This window comes from Drosophila sechellia, chromosome 3R (assembly GCF_004382195.2).
Source record: "Drosophila sechellia strain sech25 chromosome 3R, ASM438219v1, whole genome shotgun sequence".
In the NCBI taxonomy this organism is placed as follows: Eukaryota; Metazoa; Arthropoda; class Insecta; order Diptera; family Drosophilidae; genus Drosophila; species Drosophila sechellia.
In genome coordinates, this window is record NC_045952.1 from 24,178,754 (window position 1) to 24,202,616 (window position 23,863).

The 23,863-nt window shown below is 44.2% G+C and overlaps 2 protein-coding genes across 3 annotated transcripts; one reads left to right on the forward strand and one right to left on the reverse strand.

The window, feature by feature from the left end:
- The first annotated feature begins 255 nt into the window (after nucleotides 1-255).
- Nucleotides 256-12,684, forward strand: LOC6616947. Of its 2 annotated transcripts, XM_032721709.1 has the most exons (6): nucleotides 256-468; nucleotides 9,092-9,153; nucleotides 9,747-10,062; nucleotides 11,319-11,545; nucleotides 11,618-11,930; nucleotides 11,997-12,684. In XM_032721709.1, exons 4-6 carry the CDS (start codon nucleotides 11,332-11,334, stop codon nucleotides 12,478-12,480), a joined length of 1,011 nt encoding a protein of 336 aa, XP_032577600.1. In that variant the 5' UTR covers nucleotides 256-468; nucleotides 9,092-9,153; nucleotides 9,747-10,062; nucleotides 11,319-11,331; the 3' UTR covers nucleotides 12,481-12,684. The 2 variants fall into 2 exon arrangements, with proteins under 2 accessions (XP_032577600.1, XP_002041276.1); XM_002041240.2 differs by lacking the exons at nucleotides 256-468; nucleotides 9,092-9,153 and having other exon boundaries at nucleotides 9,742-10,062.
- A 2,978-nt stretch (nucleotides 12,685-15,662) lies between these two features.
- On the reverse strand, nucleotides 15,663-23,789 carry LOC6616950 (poly [ADP-ribose] polymerase tankyrase). The gene is given in 7 exon segments (XM_002041242.2): nucleotides 15,663-17,149; nucleotides 17,209-17,365; nucleotides 17,434-17,726; nucleotides 17,792-17,949; nucleotides 18,015-19,895; nucleotides 19,960-20,742; nucleotides 23,082-23,789. Coding segments are annotated over 7 exon segments (4,563 nt in total). The 5' UTR covers nucleotides 23,278-23,789; the 3' UTR covers nucleotides 15,663-16,054.
- Nucleotides 23,790-23,863: the final 74 nt, after the last annotated feature.

A 23,863-nucleotide genomic window follows, 5' to 3' on the forward strand; every position in this document is an offset into this window, starting at 1 on the left:
ATACTATGAAAATCCTTAAATAAACGTTATATACTTATATATAACTTATATTTAACTTGTTATATTTGATGTCTAGCTAACGTAAACTTCTAGTGTTACTTTATACATTCTGTGCCCCTTAAAGAGCAGGTAGTGGGTATCTAAAAGTTGCCACCCCTGCGAGTTGCGTTCCTTTTTGCAGCCGCTGCTTCTGCCGACGTCGGCAGAGACATTCGAGTCTGAGTTCTGAAGTCGTTTTCGTTGAGGCGACGAGCTGAGTCGCCGCTGTGGAGGAAATTCAATTGCGCGCAATCCATCGGCGGCGACGGTTGTGTCTCAACAGACCCTTCCAACTCCTGACTACTACTGATCAAAAGAAATATAAGTAAAAAGTGAGCAAGTTACTGCGGATCGAGGAAGTTAAAGCCTTGAGCCTCCGGCACGACGATGGTGTGTTAAACATTTCTGTGCGCTCGTGTTTGTTTGTCGGTGAGTTGAGTGCGCGCGCTATTTTTATTTGTTAACTTCACCAAACAGAACCGTTAGTCCCAAGTGCCCTCAAATAAAAAAAGATAAATAGAAAAACACCAAATAAAGGAAAAGAAACATCATAAACCGACGAAATATCCCCCAAAGAATCTGTGTAAAAGTGCAAAGAGACAAGGCGGAGAATGCGCCCGAAAAAATCAAGGAAAAAAATAACAGAAAAAACATTTGGCTGGGTGCGGTGATCTTGAACCCGGGCTCAACTCCGCGTAACGGTGCATCGGCAAGTGCAGGAAGAAATGGGTGAAGATGGAATAGAGGAGGAAGGAGGAGAAGAAGGATGAGGAGCGCGAAGAGGCCGTTGCATTTCTTTTGATTGCTTGTGTATCATCTTCGGGGATCTCTTTGCGCCCACTCTTTTTGCGGGCATTTTCCGCTCATTTTTGGCGCAGCCTCCCAAAAGGTAATCTCCCCAGTTCCCAAGACCAGCGTTATAAAACTGCCGTTAGTTTTTTTATGTTTAACCGTTTTTTGGGCGCAGCCGCGAGGAGTGACTCTCTCCTTTAGATAATTACGGCAAAAAGGTGAAGAATTTATGCTGACCATCAAAATAGCTTATAGTTGGGAGTTAAACTAAAGCGATCTGCTAAAAAGGCTTTTTGCGACCAAATGATTGTGCATATAGGCGGGGAAAATGGCGATTTTCCTGTCGCCTTTTGATTTATTTACATGTGCTTTTGCCTTTGCATTTCGGGGAGCAGAAGCAGAAGCAGAAAGAAATAAGAAGCCATTCTTTGTGCAGAAGTCAAACAAACATTCTGACTCATTCTCTTCGCGCTCTTTTTTGTTGAACTTTTATTTGTTTTTTAACATGAGCCCCAGTGCGGGAGAAAGATCAAGTAAAGTTAAAGTAACGGACAAGGAACAACAGCGTCGTCATCGCCCCCAGTTCTTCTCCTTATCCTCACCATCATCACGTGTCGCCAACTCTGGTCTTCGCCTACACAGACATAAAATGTGAGGATCTTAATTTAAATTAGAATGGCATGTGATATACAATGCAATTATAGTTTTTAAAGGGTATTTAAACCAGGATAACTTCTTTGCAAAATGTTTTTCAAAATCCTCAAACTTTCTTAAAGAAACATGCATTCATAATTGCATAATCCTTTTGATGTAATTTGATGCCATTCGTATAAGCTATTTCTCTCAGTGCATCTTTTTGCTCTGGCCATCAGCCATGTCAGCGCCTTCATTATAATAATTTTTATTGCTTTTGCATAAATCAAAAATCATGGAAAAAGAAACAACTGGCAATCGTTAAATGTGAAGAGAGGCTACAAAACATAAAAGGTGCGTTTTCGACTGTCTGCACTAATTTCACAAAATGTTGTTCGTTGGACGCGCGTTTCCCTTTTTTTTTCTTAATCCTCGCATTTCCGTTACTGTTGCTTTTGTTTTTGTGCCAAATCATTGCGGTCTCTGCATACAAATTCATTAGTGACGGCCCCTATTCTTCGCTCTTCTTGCTCCTTTGGAAGAATTCTCCAGCTCCACCTTCTCCACCTCCCACACACTCTCGTTTCTGGGAATCGCCATTCTTGTTTTTGTTGTTGGTGGAGCACCTTTCTTGCAGCGGATTCTGCAGGAATTCACACGGCGCCCTCTCTTCTCACCCCCTCTTTCTACAAAGCATCCTTGTTCTTCGCTTTTCTAAAGAATTATGCACCAGGCCTAGGGGCAACTTTCTTTTTGTGTGTTTTCGGTTCACAGTTGATAGGCAAAACTTCTGGACCTTTTCAAGTTAAATGTAGAGATAATAGGAAATCAATGAAAATCCTGCAGTAAAACTACTTTCTTGCTGTGAAATGTTTTTTCTACTCACATTTCTTCCCTATACTATTAATTTTAACAATTTTTGGGTCATGTAAGCATTTATCGTTTTCCATATTAATCGGTCCCAATCTGCCTTTTGCCACATTAGTTTCCCATGGAGTGAACATAACCTTCATACGCAACAGAGCTCCCCATTTCCCAAATAAATTTCAACACTTTGTTTTGTAGCACTTTCGGAATCTACGAAACCGAAGCACACAAAAAATGAAGTTCAAATTTTTACCAGCTGCTTAATCAATTTCTTTTCTCTCGATTCTGGCCTGATTACTGTAACCAAAAATGTGACCCACACACCCTCTCAAAGGTCCACACTTTGACAATTTGGTCACTAATTTTAGGGCCCTCCACTCCGATGTCTGAGCGAAATACAGTTGTCGGTAAAATTTTATTGATCTTCGTTTTTTCTGCACAAAAATATAAAATTGTTTCATGGTCGAGACCTTCGTTGCTGTTGTGGCCGACGAAATCGAAATCTCGCCAAGAAGCAAACGGCAATCGGCAAATCGAATTCAAAACGCGTGTGTGGAGGGAGGAAATCCCAGATCCCAGAAGAAGATCCCTGAAGAGGCACAAAGGGACGACTCCAGACTTGAGACGCGCCACGACGATAACAACAACAAAGCAGCAATCAGCAAATACTTGGTTTAGGCGGACCAATACACCGTAAACAATCAAAGCTAATATTGACATGTTCCAAGTTTCCAGTCTATTCAATTATATTCAATCATATATATGTATGTAATTATTTATTCAAATTTGGCAATAATCTAGGTTATCAAATATCTTATTTGACCATTATGACTGGGTGATATTTTGAAGTGTAACCACTGTCCCATCGAAGAGCCACAAAGGGCCGCCCGAAAAAATATTTTTATCTTGATATTTCTGTTTTTTTTTCGCCGCTGTTTTTTGTTGTTGCTGTTCTAAATACGCCAAAAGTTGCTTTCGGGGCATAAATATATGTCTTTAGTGTGGCATGTCTGGTTGCGTTTTTGGAACTTGGTAAATGGGGCAAAGGCAGACCGAAGACAGACGGACCTGACCAAAAAAGCTGGACCCGGGATCCCAAAGTCGGGCAGAATTCATGGAATTAGTTAACGATTAATGATTGGATATTGATTTCGCTTTTGTGGCCCCTGAGTGGTTGGATCGACTCTCTTCGGCAACTTGGGCCGTCCGTTTCGCTTTTACTACTCATCAATTTCCTTTAACTATCTTGCGGTGCATTAAAAAACACTGCTGAGCAAAATGAAGTTCCTGCGGCAACATTTTATTTGCCTGGGCTTCTTTCTCCATTGAAGAAGGCACTTTACATAGTTTATTTGCGTTGTTGCCAACTTTCTTTTTGAGAGATTCTCTTCCTTATAGCGTCGCTAACAACTTTACGATCTGAGCAGACATAAAACTCGCAGCCAAGGAAGATAACACTCCACTGGCAGTGCCAGAAGAATGGAATGGGGATTCTACGCTGTTCAGGTAGTATTCTTCGTTTCTGGGAAACTTAATTTGTGCTCCTGGCCGCCATATCAAATTGGCGCTATCGAATACCTAACACACATACACGTTTGTTTTCACATATGTATGTATATATGCATGTATAGGCAATGCCCCATATAACTATGAAGCACCAGCTTAAAATTTGCTTAGCTCGGTCTCCCCTCTGCGAAATTCGAGGCTTAAATTCTTCTCGATGAGATGCCACTCGGAACATCCCATGCCGCAACCCATACCCTACACATTTGCGTAGAAGCGGCCCGAAAATAAAAGAGAACAGCAATTTTAATTTGTGTGAGAACTTGGCCCCATTCGGTCTTCGGGATTTCGTTCACTTTAAAGATGCTGATGATCAGGGTACGACGGGGGGATTAAGATGGCGCATATTTACCGCCGATCATTAGCTATTAGACCGAAGACTCCTTGGCAACAAGCCCGATTCTTCAGCGCCCAGATTGTGAGCCACTGAAGACGCGGAGTAATTGAGCCGTTGTAGCTGTAGCCTCGTCCAGGCCCAGTCTTCCGACTCTAGTCTTCAGTCGCCAATCTGCCTGCCATTGCTAACGAGATACGCCAAACTATTTGGCAATTAGCGGATAATAACATTTGGTTACACATTTGCGAAATAATGAGAAACTTTGTGTGGAGATGCCATGAAAAGATTACGCACTATGCGTCCTGTAAAAAGGTGTATGATTTTATGACAAGACTCTAGCATTCTTCTATAATGTAAAGTGAAGACAGCGTTTTAGAGCTTTACTTAGTTATCACGAAAGGTTCGGTTTATCAAATGTATATTAGTTGAATGCGGAATTGCAAGTTCCCATTCAACTTTTAATTGCCATCTTCGAATTAATTCCCAATTCCCTTAGGACAATTCCCCAGAGAAAACTTTATTATAAGTGTACTAAAATAACTGAATCATTTTTTAAAGAAATCACATTATCGATATGAATGAAACTACAAATGGAGATTTCATAGTTCTTGGAATAAGCCGGAGAAAAAAAGCTGCGAAAAAAACACTCATTTAGAGAAGCAGGATATCGCACTTAACCAGCAAAAAGATAACGATAGTTGGCTGTGAGAATTTGGTTGGCAAATCTGCACCTGTCCAGTAGCAAATTAAATGAGATAATTTTTATTTTGCAATCCAGCGTAATGGAATCAAGTCAATATTCCAGCTGAGTATGGTTATTTGCCTTGAGACACTGCTTTTGCTTTGCTTTTTGCTTGCTTTTAAAGTTTGATGCCATTAAACAGAGACTACCACTCGAAACTACGTTTTCCCAATGAACAATAATTTCTGGTCATCCTCGTGCGTCTGGCGAAGATTCTTTTGGAGCTCAGCTTGCACAGATGTGGGCAATCAATTGGAGAACTCGCGGAGCGAGCCCCAATAAACGATGCGCTGATGGCCGACCATTTCGACTGATGACTGCACACGTCCAGGGAGAAGTGGCCCATATTACGCCATAACGATATCAACGAAATGAATGTGCTTCGACATACAAGAGAAGCCTTTTACATTGAGGGAAAAGTTAATAAATTATTCAGGGTATTTTCAGGAAACTAATTTGTTCAAGATTTTGAAAAATTAAGTTCGCTCTCCATTTGCATGGTTTTTAAAACAGATTCTAACGTTCGCTGTTCCATTTGCGATTCTTTTTGCCTAATTCTTTAGTCAGCCTCTACAATTACAATTCTTTTCACTATAGTTTATTCCAAGCGTAACTTCCGAATCAATTTCTTTGAGATAGTTTTTTCTGCAAGTTAAATTAGACTTTTTCCCAGTGCAAGGATGGAATAGAGAAAAGGGGTTGGATCACTGGAGACATGCCCACTTGTGGCGCAGTCGCTCTTAGTGCGCCAACTCATATTAAACCACCGTTATGCATATCAGCCACACAATTCTACAGAACTGAATTCTACAGCAGAGCAGAGAAGAAAGCAGGGGACTGACTAGAACAGATCGCCACATATCGAATGAAGATTGGCGTGGCCGTGGCGTAACCCTTTAATTATGCCACATACGAATACCAACAGAGTGAGTCTACAATCCACCGAGATCGTTCTAAGCCGCATTTCGGGATCGGGCTCACCTCTCCACGTCAACGCCTTTCGAATGGCACTATGGGTTGGTCTTGATCTTGGTCTTGGCTTTGGCTTTGGTCTGGACTCTCGGGTATAACTCCTCTGCTACTTTCTAAAATTCTGTCCGGGAATATAAATTGCAGCCACGTTCTCGCTCCTTTGGTGAGTGCGAGTCAAAAATTCTGCAGCACTCTGAAGCCGCATCTTAATTGCATTTCGATTACGCTGCTCTTGCTGTCTTGCTGCAGCGGCGGCTGCTGCAAAAACAAACCAACCAAAAAATAGCAAAATGGCTTGGCAAATGTAGAAGAATTGGAAGCAAGAGCAAATCAAATCTGTGAGTGTTTGCCGAGGCAACAAATGTTGCTGGCAACATGTTGCACTTGCGAACAGGCCCCCAGCAATTGGTAGAAGTTGGAGCCTGCCAAATAGACAACAGATGAGACAGCCAGGCACGGCCCAGTCCGCATCTCTGGAACGCCTTTTGTGCGATCTGCTGCTGGGCCCCCCCGAGCCCAAAACAGGTTCCTCCGACCATGGCCAAAACGATGGCCAAGTCTGGCGACCCGAGAGCCTCGGCTGCTGGAGCCTAGAAATTGTAACAGCCAAGAGCCGAGGTTCGGTTCTCAGGCCCCTTTCTCACTGGTCCTGGGCCCATTTAATACAGTTATTTCTATTCGCGGCCCTCGCTCGATCTACAGTGGAAACTCTATGGGAGGAACATTTTCTTTTTCCTTAGTCATTTTTATTTTTTGGCATATGATAGAAAAAAAATAGACAGAAATATTTGCCTGTAATAAAAAGTGTAAATGTAATCTTCCTGAGCTAACTACGATCATTTTTCTCAACTCATCAGCACATATTTTTTTTTTTAATTTCCTGTACTAAACTCTATTTGCTGTTAAACTGTAGACTATAAATTATTAGTTTGTTTTTAATAGCCCACAGTGTTGGTTTATTTGCATATTTTATCATTGTAAACCATTGCACATTCTTTCGCGAGTTTATGGAGATTTAAATTCCTCATGAATTAATTGAAATTGCGAACATTACTTGAAAAATGTTGCGATTTTTAGGGGTTTGATCAATTCTAAGTTGCATCCACTGTATCTCTGTCTCTCGAAGAAGCAACAAGTACATCAACAATGGGAAATGCAAACGGTTTTTGGCTGGAAGTCATGGCCATCCATGACCATTCCCGTTCACTTATCCCTGGCTGCCATCGAAGGCTTCGATGCTTTCCTAAGTGTGGTTTGGTTTGGTTTGGCACTGCGGCTCCTGCTCTCGAGTCATTAAAAACGATTCTACTCGAACTAGAACAGACCAACGGACAACGAAAAAGCTGGCAAGTCTTTCGCAGAGGCGGAGAAGTAGCCATCATAAATGTGCAGGAGAAAGGCCAGCGAACCGAACTCTGAATGCCCTTAATGAGCGCAGATGTGCAAGGAGAAACCGTAGAGAAGACAAATGGGCATTTTAAATATATGTTGGAAAAGGAGATACGATACACACACTTAATGAATAGCCATGAGAAATTACGCTATATTAGTTGAATTCAAATTCAAAATCCAAATGGTTAACCTCTGCAATTAATTTACCTTCTGCTAGATCGAGGAGAATTGCAAACTGGCTATTATGTCTTTCTCTTCCCTGCCCCACCATATATTTTCGAAAGGCCTCCTCTTTCTAAAACCGAGCGCCTTCAATTCCTGCGGGGATTTTCGATCGCGATATCGAGAGAAGTGTGTGTTATTGCTGACTTGTCAGCTGTTGGCTTGAGCAAATATTATTACTTGATCCCCACCGCCGAGCCACTCCAGTTTTTCCCCCATGCCTGCCCCATTCCCTGCCAGCTTTTTCAATGAATTATTAGTTATTTCAAATTTATGTGCCGTACTGTTTCTGTTTTCTGCTCATTCTACTGCCTCGGCTCATTTTTATTTTTTTTTGTTATCGTGCGTCTATTTGCGTTTCCGCTTTCCGATCTTTAAGACTCGGACTTGGGGTCTCTTCTGGGCCTTTCCTTTCGTTTGCTGAAATGGAGAAGGCGAGGGCAGAAGCGCCCGAGGACTGAAGAGAGTCTTCGAGCCGTTGGGGGCGTATTTGCCTAACAAAAATAAATAAATATGAATTTATTGCAGCTCTTGTTCAGTGCGGAATTTGTTGTTGTGTCGCAGGGAACAACATTAAAACCTAATGCCGTCTTAGGCCACGAAAAGCGCCGCCAGCAGCGATCAAATAAACAAATACCGAGCAAAGCTCCGATTCTCCACTGCCCCCAGAAGATATTATTAGTATTATTATATGCTGGTTTTCATATGGGGCAGATAAGCGAAATACGCTGAGGCTCTGAGGCGCTGAGTTGGAGCAGCAAATAAAAAAATCTCTGGAAAAGCCTGGAAAAAGGGGGAAGCGCGGGTGTGTATTGGTAGACTTCTTTTTTGCTGCCCTGGCAATTCTTCCGCTCAGCAGATTTGTTCATTTTTTTTTGCCCGCCTCCAAGTGGTTCTGGTTTCTACGAATTTGTCACGCTTTGGATTTCAAATTTTGTTGATGTTAGCCAACTGTTAATGGACCCCGCAGCATACTTTCACATACATACAAGCTTCCACTTGCGAAATGATGTGAGGCGTAAGTAAAAGGCATTTAACGCTTGATTTTGTCCAGGGTTTAGTTTTACCTGTTCCCGATCCTATGCGATCAGAAACTCCCACTCCTCGAGGACCCAGGACTATTGTTGGGCATTTCGCAGACCCGCACAAAGGACACTCAAGTAGGGGCGGAAATTTAATATGAACTGCTGCTTATGTTCTCTCCTTTTGAAATTCGAGATTTTTGGGCTTTGGTTGGTACTCCTATTGTTCGCCTACCTGGCTACCTGTTGATGGTATTATTTGTGAATGTTTATAAAGATGTTCCCTGTACTTGCTGAAACTCAATATTCGTGATCTTGTTTTCAGCCGAATAAAAATATGAATTTCCCGTAGGACGGGAAGGTGTCAACGTTTTGCATTTCGAATAAACATTGCACTTGTCCCGGCCTATGGGCGGTTTGTAATAAACAACTAAAATCAATCAAATTTATTTATTATTACTAAAGCCATGTCTCGCATTTTTATTTATGATATATTTTCTGTTGTTTCAGATCTCTAATTCGCAATATCAGAACGTCTGTGTTATTTTAATTATATAAAAATATATATACAGGTGAGTTTGCTTCTTGTCTATTCTATGTTCTTATGTGTACTCAATCGCTTTGAATTCGTGTTCATATTTTCCTACACTTCCTAGTTACATTTGATGTTTAAGCATTTCCCAACCGCGCGCGCTATTCTGGTACTTTTCATCCCTTTTCCGTTATTAAAATGCATGACTGAGGTTGCCACTTGTATTTGAGTCGAAAGCGCTGCCACCTGGTTGGCTGTCTGCTAGAGATGTGCAATTGAATGGTCTGTGCAATGAATAAAAAGTGCCTCAATGGTGCAATACATTTTAAAATGATTGAAAATGAAAATTTAACACTGTTAAATACAAGAAAACAACCCAAACGTAGCAGAAATCCGAGTGGTGCTAACTGGTTTGACTGCATGTTCAAAGTCGGCCGTCACGAGCGAAAGAAATTGCCTCACGCTCGCATCTCTACTACATGGGGTTCGGCGCCTGTGTGAGCGAGAGGGTTGGTGCGCGCGTGGTCGTGAGGTTGTGTGTCTGTGTGAGTGCCTGTCCCTGTGTGAGTGCCGCTCTCTTGCGGCTTGCCTCGTCCGTAATTCGTAAAATATAAAAATAAAAAATTTTTTCAGTTTCAGTTTAAAAAATATTCTCACAGCGACTAGTTGTGCGTGCAGGCAAAAAGACAGAGCATCGCGAGCGAAAGAGAGCGGCGAACATCGCACTGGCGGAGCGTCGTGTGTTGCGCAGGCAATCTTAATTAATTTATTTACGTCTATATTGATTTTTTAAAGTAACAGCCACAGCTACAGTTAGCCATAATAGCCAGCTAGAAAGCAGAGGCAAACCCAAGCGCAACGCAGAGCAAAGAGCGCGCGTTTTAATAGGTATAAAAATAAAAATACACACTAAAACCAACCTGAGGCGAATCTAAATTGTATTTCCGAGGTGAGTAAATCTATAAAAATAAATTAAGATATTTGTTAATTCGATATTGCCAGCCATCCAAAAATAATACCAGTTTCTCAATTACTCGGTAATGTCTGCTTTCTTTTTATTTTAGTTTTATTATTTCTTTTCAGTTTTTTTTATTTATTTATTCCGTTCGCACAGCGTAAATTAGTGGTAGTCTGCAATTGTTTATTTAAAGTTTATAAGGCGACTCTTTATGTTTATCTGTGTGAGCAGAGCAGCGCAGCTGGCGTCGCTTAAAATTAATATCAAGCAGTTGCGAGCGCGTTTCTGTACTTTTTTTTTAGGTAGTTTGATATTTTTACGGTATTCGCTGGCTTTGTTTTTATTGCGCTGCTGGCGTCGACGCCGACAGTGCGCGTCGTTCGCTTAGCACCAATACTGAGCGATAGAAAGAGATAGAGCGCACTGAAGATGCAGTTTTGTTTTATATACACACCTACGCACGCGTATATATACATGTAAACGGCTGCGGCTGTGTAAAATGCATGTACGCCGTTAAAGCGGATGCAAATTAGGGATGGCAAGCATAGCTTTATCGGTCGGTTATCGTTAAATACAGTTGCTATCTAGCCTTGATTTTGTGAGCAGTAATACCTGTCCGAAGTCCAATTACAATGTTGCTTAGCTATTATGCTGCTTCATTCTGTATGCACCTTATTTGAGGCACCTTATTTACTTTGTATTTAAACTCCGGAACTGTCGATCAGTATCCTTAACAGATCACCGACTTATCGAAGTGATAATATGCAGGATACGATCAATCTCCAGCATCAAAACCTCAAGCAGTTTTACCAACATTCAGTAGTTCTCACCCGCCAACGCTTCGTTTTATAGTCTTCTTCTGCTCGGCCAGACTTTGTTTTTTAATTGTTTATGCTCCCTTTTGTTGAAAAACCGGTAACTAAGTAAGTGTGTATGTATATCCTCAAAAGTATTCCTTCTTTCTTGTGTTCTTTTCGTTCGCTGGATCGATTCTTTTAGTTTTTTAATACCTTTGAGCGGCATTAACTATGTTTTAGAAAAAGAGCGGTTAAGAACTGAAGAATATGATCATTAATGTTTTCATATATTATGTATTTTTAATTTTTTAGTTTTTTAAGTCAGTTCGCCTCGAATAACTTTTTAGTTAAAAAAAAGAGAAAACTGAAAAATCAAAATTTTAACAAATCACAAAATAATATTAAAATGGAAAATAATAAATCTTTCATTGGTAAAATTAACCATGGCAGGGCTGGAGGAGGAATGGAGAACCTGTCACACTTGTATCCACCGCAGTTGCCAAAGGGGCGTGGTCGGCCTCGAGCGACATACGCCCAAACGGGCGAGTTTGATCTGGGTTTGATCCGGGAATACCGATCGCACCCAGTGCTGTACGATAGGTCAAACAAGCGGTTCAAGGACAAGCTGTATGTGGCCCATATATGGGAACAGATAGCCCACAAACTGGGCTACGATGGTGAGCAAGGGGATAAAACCAGTTTCAGATGGCAGGAAATAATTCTAGGCATATTCCCATCTTAATTCATAGCCACCAGTATAAGGGAACGGATGACCACGTTGAGGAATCGCTATAACATCGAAAAGCGACGCGTCGAGAATGGCCTTTCCACACAGTCTTCACAATGGCCTCTGTTCGAAAGCCTTCAGTTTCTGGGGGATCACATACGGCCCAGGCGCAGCTTTAAGAACATGAGCATAAAGGAGGAGGATGAGGAGACCTACGAGGTGGACGATTGCCGGAGCGACAGCAACGGGCATATGAACAGCATCAAGGACGAACTGGAGGACGACTCCGAGATCTTTGATTGCGAACAGGCACTCCCCGTTACCACAGTGCTAGGGTAAGTCCATGATCCATTGCTGCCTAACGTAACATTTGCTAATGACAAGGCATAATTTCTTTTTAGGATTCCCCTGAATACCTCTGACGAAGCCAACAAGAGCCAACGCTCCACGAATGGAGAAATGCCCAATGGCAAGGGCTACAATCACTTTGCGGAAAGCTATCACCGACGAAACCAAAACCAGCCGGAGTACATTATCAGTAGTCCGATTGTTAATCCCATGAGGAGCAATAAGCGTGGATCACAGCCGTTGGACGATCATCCGTCGAAGCGCCGATTCGACGACGGTCTGTCGATATCCGGATACTATCCAACACAACCTCTAGCCCCTTTGCCACAGGCGTACGCCAAATTTCGGGGATTTGGCGAGTTCATGTGCCACTCCCTGTGCGATATGCCAGCGGCCACTGCCTTGCGCCTGGTGCAGAAGTTCACCCGCGAATTGGTCGAGTCCTCGCTTCGCAACGAGGACAGCGGCAGCAAAGAAAAGACGGATGAGGTTGATCCGGTCGATCAGAGCAGCGAGTCGCAGGAGGAGGACGAGTAGATTTAAGTTACACTTTTAAATTACGGGTAGGGATATTGGCACGCGTGTCTACATCTATGCATATAGCATAATAGCCGCATTGATGATAAATTCGATTACATCATTTATAATTTAATTATACTCTTTTAAGTCTTCTAGCCTCGCAGTAACCGGGGTGGAAGATCCAAGCATTTCATTTATTAACATAATGGAAAAATACACTTATTTGCTTTGTTTTAAAGGCAGGGGAACGGGTCGACTAATCCAAATTGATTAATTTTCAGATTCGGCAAAAGCATAATACTCTATCTGTAAGATGCACATCTGTAATGGTATAGAATCCTATAAATCCTACATAAAGGACCATACATATTTTAAACAATAATTGACTTTATGGTTTCATTAAGGCGTCAACTGAAATGCAAATATATACTATGTATATAAATCTGTGGGATCAGACGCAACTATGACTTCGCCACGAATGTGAACGTCTTTAAGTCAGCGTTCCCCTTGCGCATCTCGGACCTCTATAAGGGCATAGTATGCCATGATTGTCTTACACAATAGTAATCTGCCCTTTTAAGGACTCGAGGATAACGCCTGCGATGATATACATATTTACATTTCCCTTGGCAGACTTAAAGTAAAAAAAAGGTCCTTAAGTTTTATTACTTTCTGTATGCGAGAACCAACCCTAAAGCTTCTGAAAGCTTCCACCTTCGGCCCTTGAAGCTAAACTCAAGCTAAACTTTGATTACTATCCCAAGGTTTCTCTGAGGAAGAGCCATTTTAACTGGAGGCCATGAATAATGCAATGGATAGCTGACCATGCTAATAAACTATCTACCACCTAATTTTACGCCACCCAGAATCACTGGAGGTGTTTCCACGTAGGATGCTGATCGATGTGGTGGGACGTCTAACGCACCATCATTCCCATCCCGGGATATGGCCAGAAAATGTGTGCCGGGAAAACTGGAACCTGCAGTCGGAATGGCCGGCACAGCCGAATGCCAAATGAAGTCTGAGTAGGCACATCTCCATTTGACCAAACTGGGTGGGGCCTCCAGGCCATTTCTATGTGCGTTGCCCCCTTGTTTACTCCTTTTTCTTTAATAATGCGTCTATATTTCTTAATTAAATTACAGCTCCTCGCTTTTGGTAGTGATGTTGTGTGTGTGTGTAATTACAGTGTTTATGTGGCACTCGGACATTCCTGGCTCCTCTCTTCCTTTTCCCTGCTGGAGCTGGCTGACTTGGCTTATTGATATGGCCCAGGCCTACGAAAGAAGCCCGAAAGGTGAGTGGGGTGGGGATTGGGCAGTTGGAAGTTTGGAGCGGACTGCATCCGAGATGAGAGTGCAGTGGTACATTAAAACGTCACCTGATGTAGGCCGTGCCCAGTGCTTATTTGTTGCCTTTTCGAAATACAAATTGCACTAGTCCCGGCCTGCAGTGAGTGTCGCAGTCGACGATCTACACAGTGCAAAATAATTAGTACAATGAAATAAAAATAAGAAGTTCATAGTTAAGAATACATACAATTATAGATAATGATGATTATGTTATACTCGTTACTCGTTACTTTTTATTAAATTAGTTTTTATGTGCAACACTGATCTTGCAACAAATTTATGAAATGATCTACCTTACAAATTAATTTTGATCTTATCAGTTCCAAAATGACGCCCATTTTTTTCGGTGCTGCGAGCAGCTTGCCATTAAGCCTAACTTTAACTTAATGCTAACCACCATGGCCATAATGTGGTGCGATGGTGCTGCGTTTTGCGTGCTGCTGTTCGTCAAAGTCAGGACCGTCTTGCCGTCTACTCATCTTGCCATCTCGAATGTCTGGCCCTGTAATTATATAATTTAATCAAATTACTTGCATATGTTGCCAAAAAAACAAAAAAATAAGAGAAGGAAATGCCAAAAAACTAAGGCCCGAAAAAGAGACGCACTCGAGCGGGCCGAAAGACCTGAGAAATGGCCAAATGCGGGCCAACATAAGTGGCAAGCGAAATGAAAATAAAAATAAATGATTGCGACAGCAGCTCCTGGCGGCTCCAAAATGGTTTATAGCCGCATTTTTGACAGTGAAATGTGCCTGCGTGCGTTTTTTGCCGCGTGAAAAGGGGAAATCGGGGGGAAAGAGAGATATTTGCGTACTTTAGCATTTTAGCATTCATCATCATTATTCTTCCGTTGCGGTTGCATTTTAAACTTTTAGGCGCAGCTTAACGTGTCGGTTGACTTGACAGTTGCAAATTGCAAGCACATCTGCTGGCGGTCAAAAGCTAGCTGCTACGCACGCAATAGTCGTTACGACGAAGCTTTCGTTACCCTCTATTGGGTTCAAAGTTAATAACCTAGTAGTTTTGCCAAAGTAGCGTTACTAAATGGAAATGGAGAGAGCTTGAGATAATTAAATATAATGGCATTCTAAAAAGGAATACAAAAATGACAATAAGCTTTAACATTGAGCGGAAAAACCGTTAGGATGGAGCTTTTGTCACTGGCTACTTTAATCAAAGCTAATAAACTTAGTAATTACGCCAAAGTACATAGCTTTACTAAATGAAATTGGAAATATTTGGTTTTGAAATAGTATTTAAATTAGCATCATAAAAGGAAATAAAATAAAGGCAGTGTAGATAAGACTCTATAATATAAATTTTAGAATGTGTTTACTAGAAGTATGATAACGAAAAAAAAACATTTAAGATTTTTATATTGTGGTTATAAAAGTAAAAATTAATTTGAGTTACTTATGTGAAGAAATGAAAAAAATGAAAATGAACTCAGGCAATCATAAATGCAAAATTAATTTAAAACAAACTGTAGTGCCAGAAATTGTTCAACTAAAAGTTCAATGTCAAGCAGATTGCTAGTTTCAAAATTAATAAAAATATGCCTGCATATTTATACATCAATACCATGACTGGGAGTCTTTCTCCATATGGCCGGATTATAAATAGAACACCGCATATAGTTTTTGACCCTTGCTCTTCGCTGATTGCCTCCTGAAAATGTTAGGGTGCCATCATCATTTTAGTGAAAACCGATTGTTCTTATTATTAAATTAATAATAAATATTCAAAACAAATTAATTCCAGTGATGAGACTAAAAATGTAAAAATTAAATAGCCCCCAAAATATATTGCTTTAAAAGATAACCTTTTTAAGAGAAACTCATTTTTCAATTGATGTATATGTATTTGTATATTTAAATTTAATTGGAGTTTTAATTATTGTTTAAATTAACTAAGCTTAAACACTTAAATAAACGCGCGAGCGTAATGTAATGTAATGTAATGCATTCATCGGCAAAGAACTTTTAACCTCGTATAATCGATCGAATCGCATTTTCCGTATTTCGAATTAAAATCACTCAAAAACTGTGCTTCACTTTTGATTAACCCAATCCCATCCAATCTAGCTCGCCCTTACGTGATATATTATAGAGTAATATAATAAACAACGAGAGAGAGAGAGACACACAGGACACGACATCTATAGCTAGTAATTGTAATAAAATAGACGGGAGGCCAACGGAGACATAGAGATCAATAACCACCAGCATGTCGTACCACCGTCACAACTCGTAGGTGATGTTATTCATGTGATCGCGCGTCTTGCGCGCCTTGAAGGGGGCCGCAAAGTGCTCGTAGGCATTCTCCGCATTGTACGACGAACAGCGTCTTAGTCGATGATGTTGCAGCGAGCTGCTGTACGGAGCATTACCGTGCCCGGCTCCGCCGGCCCCAAAGCAGCGCATGGCGGCGCACAGAAGACTGCACCAGCGCCACGACGAGGTGAAGGCGTAGAAGTGACGACTAGCACCGCCGCCACCACCATTACCACCTTTCGATAGCAAATGCTGGCGACTGTGGTGCAAGTAGGGATTGTAATTCGAGCGGAAACTGCTGCTATCGGTGCTGTGGCCGCTGTCGTCGCTGCTGCTATCACTACGCCGCAATCCAAGTCGAAACAGATTGCCATTGTTGTGGGCCGCATTGGCGAAATCCTCAAAGTCCAAATGCGACTCGTACTCGAAGTCGCGATCTATGGAAACGGCGGGTGTGATGATCATAAATTGACTATACTTTTGGCTGCGGTTCGCCTGCTGCTGCTGATGCTGCTGCTGCTGATGATGATTCTGTTGCTGTCGATGGTTGCGCTGCTGGTTGGCCAGCGAGTTGAGCAGCGTCTGGTTGGTGTCCACCGAGGAGTAGCTATTGCTGTTCGACACCGGCGACATGTCATTGTTGTTATTATTCACATTTCCGCTGCTCGTATTATTGTTGTTATTGCTGTGCGCAAAAACGCCAGCGGGCGAAGGTTGGGTGGTGGTCACAGCAGCGGCGGATGCAACAACCGGGTGGTGCTGGGGCTGATAGGGCTGATACTGCAACTGCAGCGATGGTTTGGCATGTTTGGGCCGCCTCTTGGCAACTGGAGCTGAGGTCTGCTGTTGTGGCGGTGGCAACGGCAGTGGTGCCTTCTGCGGTTGTTGTGGTTGCGGCTGCTGCTGCTGCGGTTGTTGTTGCGTTTGCGGCTGGTGCAGCGCGGGCGACGTGGTTGTGGGCGTGGACCCGACAGAGGGCATCCATCATCTCGTATCCTCCGTTCCACTACTGCTGTCATCGGGCTTGACGATTTGGTAGGTTATCAAGTACTCCGGATAAGACTGCAAACCATAACATACTTGTAGCATAACTGAACACTCATGGATTGTAGGGAAATTACCTGTTCGCCCCGATAGACAACGTATTCGGCGAAATGCAAGCCACCCGCCGAGGGTCTGCCCACCACCGAGTGGTGTCCCGGCGGTGCATGGGCCATCTTCATTGCGCTGTATTGTAAGAAGGATTTGCCTAACGCCACTCGGCACAGCAGCAATTGTCTGCAAATGTTGAAAGAAAGGAATTTATGACTCGGAAGATTTTCTCAAAATGATTATCAAAGCTTTACCTTGGACACACGTAGCAGGACTTATCCTTGTGCGAGGGACACCCAATGCCTCCGCCAATTCCGTACACATACTGGTTGCTTTTCGAGCTATGCTCGGCGAAATAAATGCCTGCCCCAAACATGCCGCCAATGTAGGCGTGGCGCTCGTCAAATCCGCGCTGCACGATTGCGTTGATGAAGGGACTACCGTGGAAGAGCATACGCTCGTTGGACTGCAGGAAATTCTCCTCGGCGATCTCCTGCCGCCGATGAGCATACCGCTCCCACAGCTTTCGATTCTGTACCTTTTGCACCTGTTTTCATGACGACAAAATTTTTTAGATTGAAATTCGGTTACCCATTTAGGTAAAAAACTTACCCGAATGATGTTATATCGAGTGAAGTAACCTCCAGCCTGTCCATTATCGCGGTGTTCACGTATTGTGGCCTGCATCTCCTCCTCGACGGCCACAAACTCCTTATCGTCCGGCAGCAAGTCCACCAACAATGTGCATAGATTCACGTTGTTACCAATGCCTTGGGATGAAATTAATGAAATGATTTTTAATATAACTAACTTATAAATGTTTTTATATATTCACCTGTGGTGGACCTCAGCTGGGCGATTCCCTTGAGTATCTTGTGGCGGAAGCCGTAGGCGGAGACGCCCACCTGCTTGAGATCGTCGTGGCTCATCTCGGCTAGAATGTCCAAGGTGATTTGTTCGCGCTCGAAGAGTTCGATTAGATGATGCAGCTGCTGGCTGCTTAGGAATCCGGAGACATTTGTTATGGTATCCGCATCCGGCAGTAGATCATCCGAAGAGGAGCCCTCAGCCCCATTGGCCTCTGCTCCTTGGGCGGGACTGATGCGGGTGCTACTGGACAGTGGAAGTGGAACAGGAACACTCAGAGTCATGGAGGCACCGGTGGGCAGCAACACCGTTTCCGTGGTGGGCGATAGGATTGCGGATGAGGACGATGAAGATGTGCCCGGTGCCGCAGCAGCAGCTGCATCTGGTGCCGGGGAACTGCTTGTCAGCGATTGCGTGGAAGCACTCAACGCCTGCTGACTCAACGAGGTGGCCATCGCGTCCTGGAGCAAGCACTTAACATCATCTGCCGTGGCCAACTCGATGGGCGTCTGCCCCTCCTGGTTTTTCATATAGGCATCGGCACCGTGGGCCAACAAGAGCGAGCACAATTGAGTGCGCCCCTTCTGTGCAGCCTCGTGGAGCGGTGTGAATCCCCATTTATCTGTCGCATTGACAACCGTCTTGTGCTTAATTAGCAGTGCCGCAATATCCAAATGTCCATAGCTGCTGGCATTGTGCAGAGGTATTAGTCCCCCCTTGTCCTGTGCATTAACATCGGCACCATTCTCCAGGAGGTACTCGGCACACTCAAAGTTGTTATACCCGGCGGCCAGGTGAAGTGGTGTGGAATTCCTGCCCTGCGCGTCCCGGCAATTGATGGATTCCGGCGTAACCAATCGCTGTACTCGTGCCAAGTTCCCTTTCTTTGCTGCATCTAGCAGAGCTGACGGTCCTCTCAGCAGCTCTGCAACATCGTGATCAGATTCCTTAACCAAATCCGCTGGTGTCGCGCCATCCCGATTCTTCTTCATTGGATCAGCGCCATGTTTCAAGAGCAGCTTGCAAATATCATACTTTCCCTTGGCGGCGGCTTCATGAAGGGGAGTAAACTTCCACAAATCCGACACATTTACATTGGCTCCGTGCTTGACCAGCAGTTCGGTTACCTCATAGTGCCCGTAAGAGCAGGCATTGTGTAGGGGCACCAGTCCGCCCTTGTCAGCCGCATAAACCTCGGCGCCGTGCTCCAAAAGAAACTGAACCACTGGCACCCTATTAAACCCAGCAGCAAAGTGCAAAGGTGTGGAATGTCGTCCGTCCAAATCCCGGCAATTGACCGAAATCGGATTGTTGAGCACTATTCGGCGCACAGTGTCCAGATCTCCTGCCTTGGCTGCCTCCAGTAAATGTGTCTCACTGTCCGGAGGATTCTTGAGCAGCTTCAGCACGCTGTCCGAGGCCAATTGAGCGGCCGTAAGTCCTTCGAGGGAAACGATATTCGTATCCGCTGCGTACGAGAGCAGCAGTCGCACCGCTTGCTCATCACGGGCGCACCGATGCAGTGGTGTTTGCCCCAGGCTGTCCAATGCATTAACCTTGGCACCCTGCTTCAGCAGAACCTCCATGGCATCGTAGTGAAGCAGCTCGGCAGCCAAGTGCAGCGGTGTGAGGAAAGCCTTGTTTTTCTCGTTCAGTAGTGATCCCTTTCTGGTCAGCAGTTCCATCAACTGCTTGCGCTTCCCATCCGGACTGACCACGGCCAAGTGGAGCGGAGTGTCTCCTGTATATGGATGCACGAAGTTAACAATCTCTGCGCACACCAACTTCTTGGCACGGGACACATCACACTTTCGACAGGCGTCCAGCAAGCAGTGACCCTTGTATTCAACTGCAATGTAATATGAATCATGTTAGAGCTAAGATATTTTAAACGCAGATAGCTTATAACTTACAGGCAATCCGCTCTCTCAGCTCCCTGGTGGGCGCTGCATCGATGGCCGACTTGCTGTGGCAGTTTAGGAGGGTGGGATCCGCTCCACGACTGAGCAGCAGGCTGCAGACCTCGACGCGACTTTTGGAGGCGGCCTCGTGGAGCGGCGTAAAGGCCCATAGATCGTTGGCGTTGACATTGGCGCCCGCCTGGATAAGCAGCTTGGTCACATCGAAATGTCCGTAGGAGCAGGCATTGTGCAGCGGCACCAGACCGCCCTTGTCCTTAGCATGGACATCCGCTCCGTTGGCCAGCAGGATTTCCACGATGCCGATCCGATTGTAGCCCGCTGCCAGATGGAGCGGCGTAGAGCGTCGTCCATCGCTGGCATGACAGTTGACATTGAGTGGCGTGAGCAGGGCCAGCAGGCGATCTTCGGCCCCCGAGCGTGCGGCTTCGAGCAGCTCATCCTTGCGATATTCGCCGGTCAATACGGGACGCGTCGCCTCGTCCGCCAGCTCCAGTGGTGTCTTCTGCTCTGAGTTGCGGATCGTATGGTTTGCGCCATGCTGCAACAGAGCCAGGCACACATCCACCTTGCCCTTGCTGGCCGCCTCGTGCAATGGCGTGTAGTTCCAGTTGTCGGTGGTGTTCGGACTGGCGCCCGCCTTCAGCAACAATCGAACCACCTCGGCGTGGCCAAAGGAGCAACAGTTGTGCAGCGGGTGCAGCCCACCCTCGTCACACGCCTGGATGGAGGCGCCGCTGTTCAGCAGGAATTCGACCACTTCCCGGCGTCCATAACCTGGTAAAATAAAAACGAATAGGTTATTAGATGAATGTCATGTGTTGGTCGATGGGAAAGCCCTACAACTGAGTGGGAAGGTCTTGCCTTCGGGGATTTCAACCTTGCCCATGGCATAGGTAAGGAAAGATGTGTTTTCCGCATTTGCAGAACTGTTACCAAAGAAAATCTCAAATATGCTTCCATTAGCTTATGTTCAGTTGAAAGTAAACATCACAATCAAATGATAAATAATCAAAATAAATCGCATAATAATTAATATAAACGGATGACAGTTGTGATTATTTATGTAATCCAACCGAGCCCCCGATTTATAAACATACTTTTGGCAACTCTTGCATTGTCTATGCCACAAATCTGAGTCATCTTAATTGAATCATCACACCACAGATGATCAACATAAAATAAATGTTTATTGCTACGTTTATAATGAACTGCAAAGAGAACCGGATCGAATTACAAATCTGGGCAAACAAAAGCTTGAGCCACCCACCAAAAAGTGGTTTGCGAAACGTTTGTGCCGTTCACTTTTCTGTGGGCAAACAATTACGAAAGTTTTGCATTAAAAATTAATAGAATGGAAAACTTAATTCCAACTGTTGCACTTGGAGTGGCAAAGCGCCAATTGCTCGCCACTTGGAAGTGTGATCCTTGGGACTGTGAACAATATGTGAATTAAAACTGAGATATATATGTATGTAATACCAACTTGATTTGCAACTACCGCCGCGAAGGTTAATTTGCTTAACTTTTTGGCCAGCGATAAACGTATGTTTTAAGTATCTCGAATATGGCCAAGATATGGAGGGGAAGGTCTCTACGGGTTTATCGACTATATATACTATATAAAAGCCATGATAACGGGCCAATGTCAGAAAATCAGATAGCGGCAAAGAAGCGAAGTAAGGCGATTGCGTTTTACTATGTGTCACGTTTGCGGGAAAGGAAGGAGGAAACGTGAGCTCCGATTTGGTTTCCACCGCAACAGGTATGTAAAACTTCGAGTGGCCAAAAATGTCATACATTCAACGAGGTGAAAAGCAGCCGCAATAAAATATATAACTTAAACGGCACCCGACAATAAAAGACCCCTCGAAGATCTCACTTTTTGTGCACAGAACGTGACAAAAAGACAGACGAACATAATAATGGAAAACCAGTTTATAGAAAGAAAAACCCAGCGAATGAATCATAGACCATAGACCACCGCCAGATAATAAAAAGTGCTCAACTTAAAAAAAGAAGTCACAAATGGCCAAAAGGCGAAATTTATATGCAAGGGGCGTCGAGTGAAACGGTTAGAAAAGCTTGGGGAAAGATGGGGATTGGTAAAGGGAAAGACGTTTCTTTCCACTTTGATTCGATGCTGCCAACTGACTAAATAAATCGCAATGCATAAAATGCTAACTAGGCCAAAGTCACATCAAAAGACGCGAAAATATTGAGCCAAAGACGTCAGCAGGATGGCACATACAACGCAGCAGCCACAACAAGTCGCCCCACCACCCACAACCCACTGCACCGCCCACCACCCACTATCACTGTCACCCCCACAAAAACAGACACTTACAACAGCAGTCGAAATAATAGTTAAAAAAGCTAGCAGGCATTAGTAAGTCTACTTGTATCACGAAGGATTAATCATTAGATCACTCATAGTTGAAAAATGTAAATAAAATATGTTAGCACGAGTTATATTGTTTACGCAATCTAATATTTAAAGGCCAAGCATCTAAGTAAACCCTGTGAAACAGGTTAGCTATACAATCAGACCATATGTTGCAGACCTTTATCTATGGGATTCTACGTGTAAACAAACAAAGCTAATCAGATATATGTTAAACATTCAATTTCCAGTGCTGAGACAGTGAAAGCTCTCATTGAAATGGCTAATTACGTTGGCTCTTAGTGCTATTATCTCGACCGCAGCTGTATGAGTCTTTTTTGAAAATAGAAAATGCTTAAATGCAGCACGCACGCACACATGCAGCGGTGAAGGGGGCAGCACGGTGGATCTACCTCCCTTTTGAGAGGGGGTCTTCCGGAAACAAGCCGAACATATAGAACACATAGAACGTGGTGGAAGCAAAAGCAGAAGCGACATGGAAACTAGGTCAACTCTCGACGCCATTGGAGCAGGCGAGTGTCCGACCGAGAGCGACGACAATGACGCCCGTCACACCCAGGCGCAACTAGCTCAAGGCCAAATCCGCACTGCAGCGGGGGGTTTGGGCGAGTCCTTCAACCTTTCGGTGGGCGAATGGTGGGGTGGGCTGCCGTTTTTAGACCGTCCTTGGAAGGGATTTGGATGGGATCTAACCGCATCGCATCTCACTTACCCGCTGCGAAATGCAATGGCGTGGACTTGCGTCCCGCCGTATCCCTGGCGTTCACGGTCTGCGGCGTTATTAGCTTCTTCACCTTGGCGATCTCGCCCGTTTTGCAGGCCTCGAAGAGCTCCCTCAGCGGATCGTTGGCCATGACCGCATCGAGATTAACACTCAAAATAGCCCGACTTCGGCTGCTGTTGGCCATTGTTGTGCTTGTTTGCTACGCTTTGGCACACACACGCCCCAAAAAAAATAGGCAACCAAAAAACAAGCGCAATATTCAGTGGGCTTTCGGGTTTTCCACTCCCAGTCCAGTTCTCTCCTCCAGCAGTTGCTCTGCCCGTCCTACACAAGCCTCGCCGTTGTCCGTCGCTGGCTTGCCCGCATCCTGTGTCCAGGTGTCCTGCCTGTGCCGCAGGAGCAACAATTTGCCACTGGCTGCCACGCGACCAGCCCTCGTTTTTGCTTAATATTTAATGCACAATTGCAGACCCAAAATCAATAGGATTTCTTGGGTTCGACACAGCACGGTTGCAAGGATCGCGGTTGGCTACGATTCGGTTTCACTGGGACTTCGACCAACTCTGGGACTAGCTCCCTGGTGCTTGGCCTCCAAAGCTCTGGGCACGGGCGATTATTTCCGGATTAATTCACTGCTCCGCGAAATATTGCATTGTTTTGTGACCGAATAAGAGTGACCGTTGGCGGGGTGGTCGAATTTTCCAGGTTGAGTCAAGCGGTGTGACCAGGCGACGGGGGAAGCCATTCTAGAAAAATACTGAAGTCGCCAA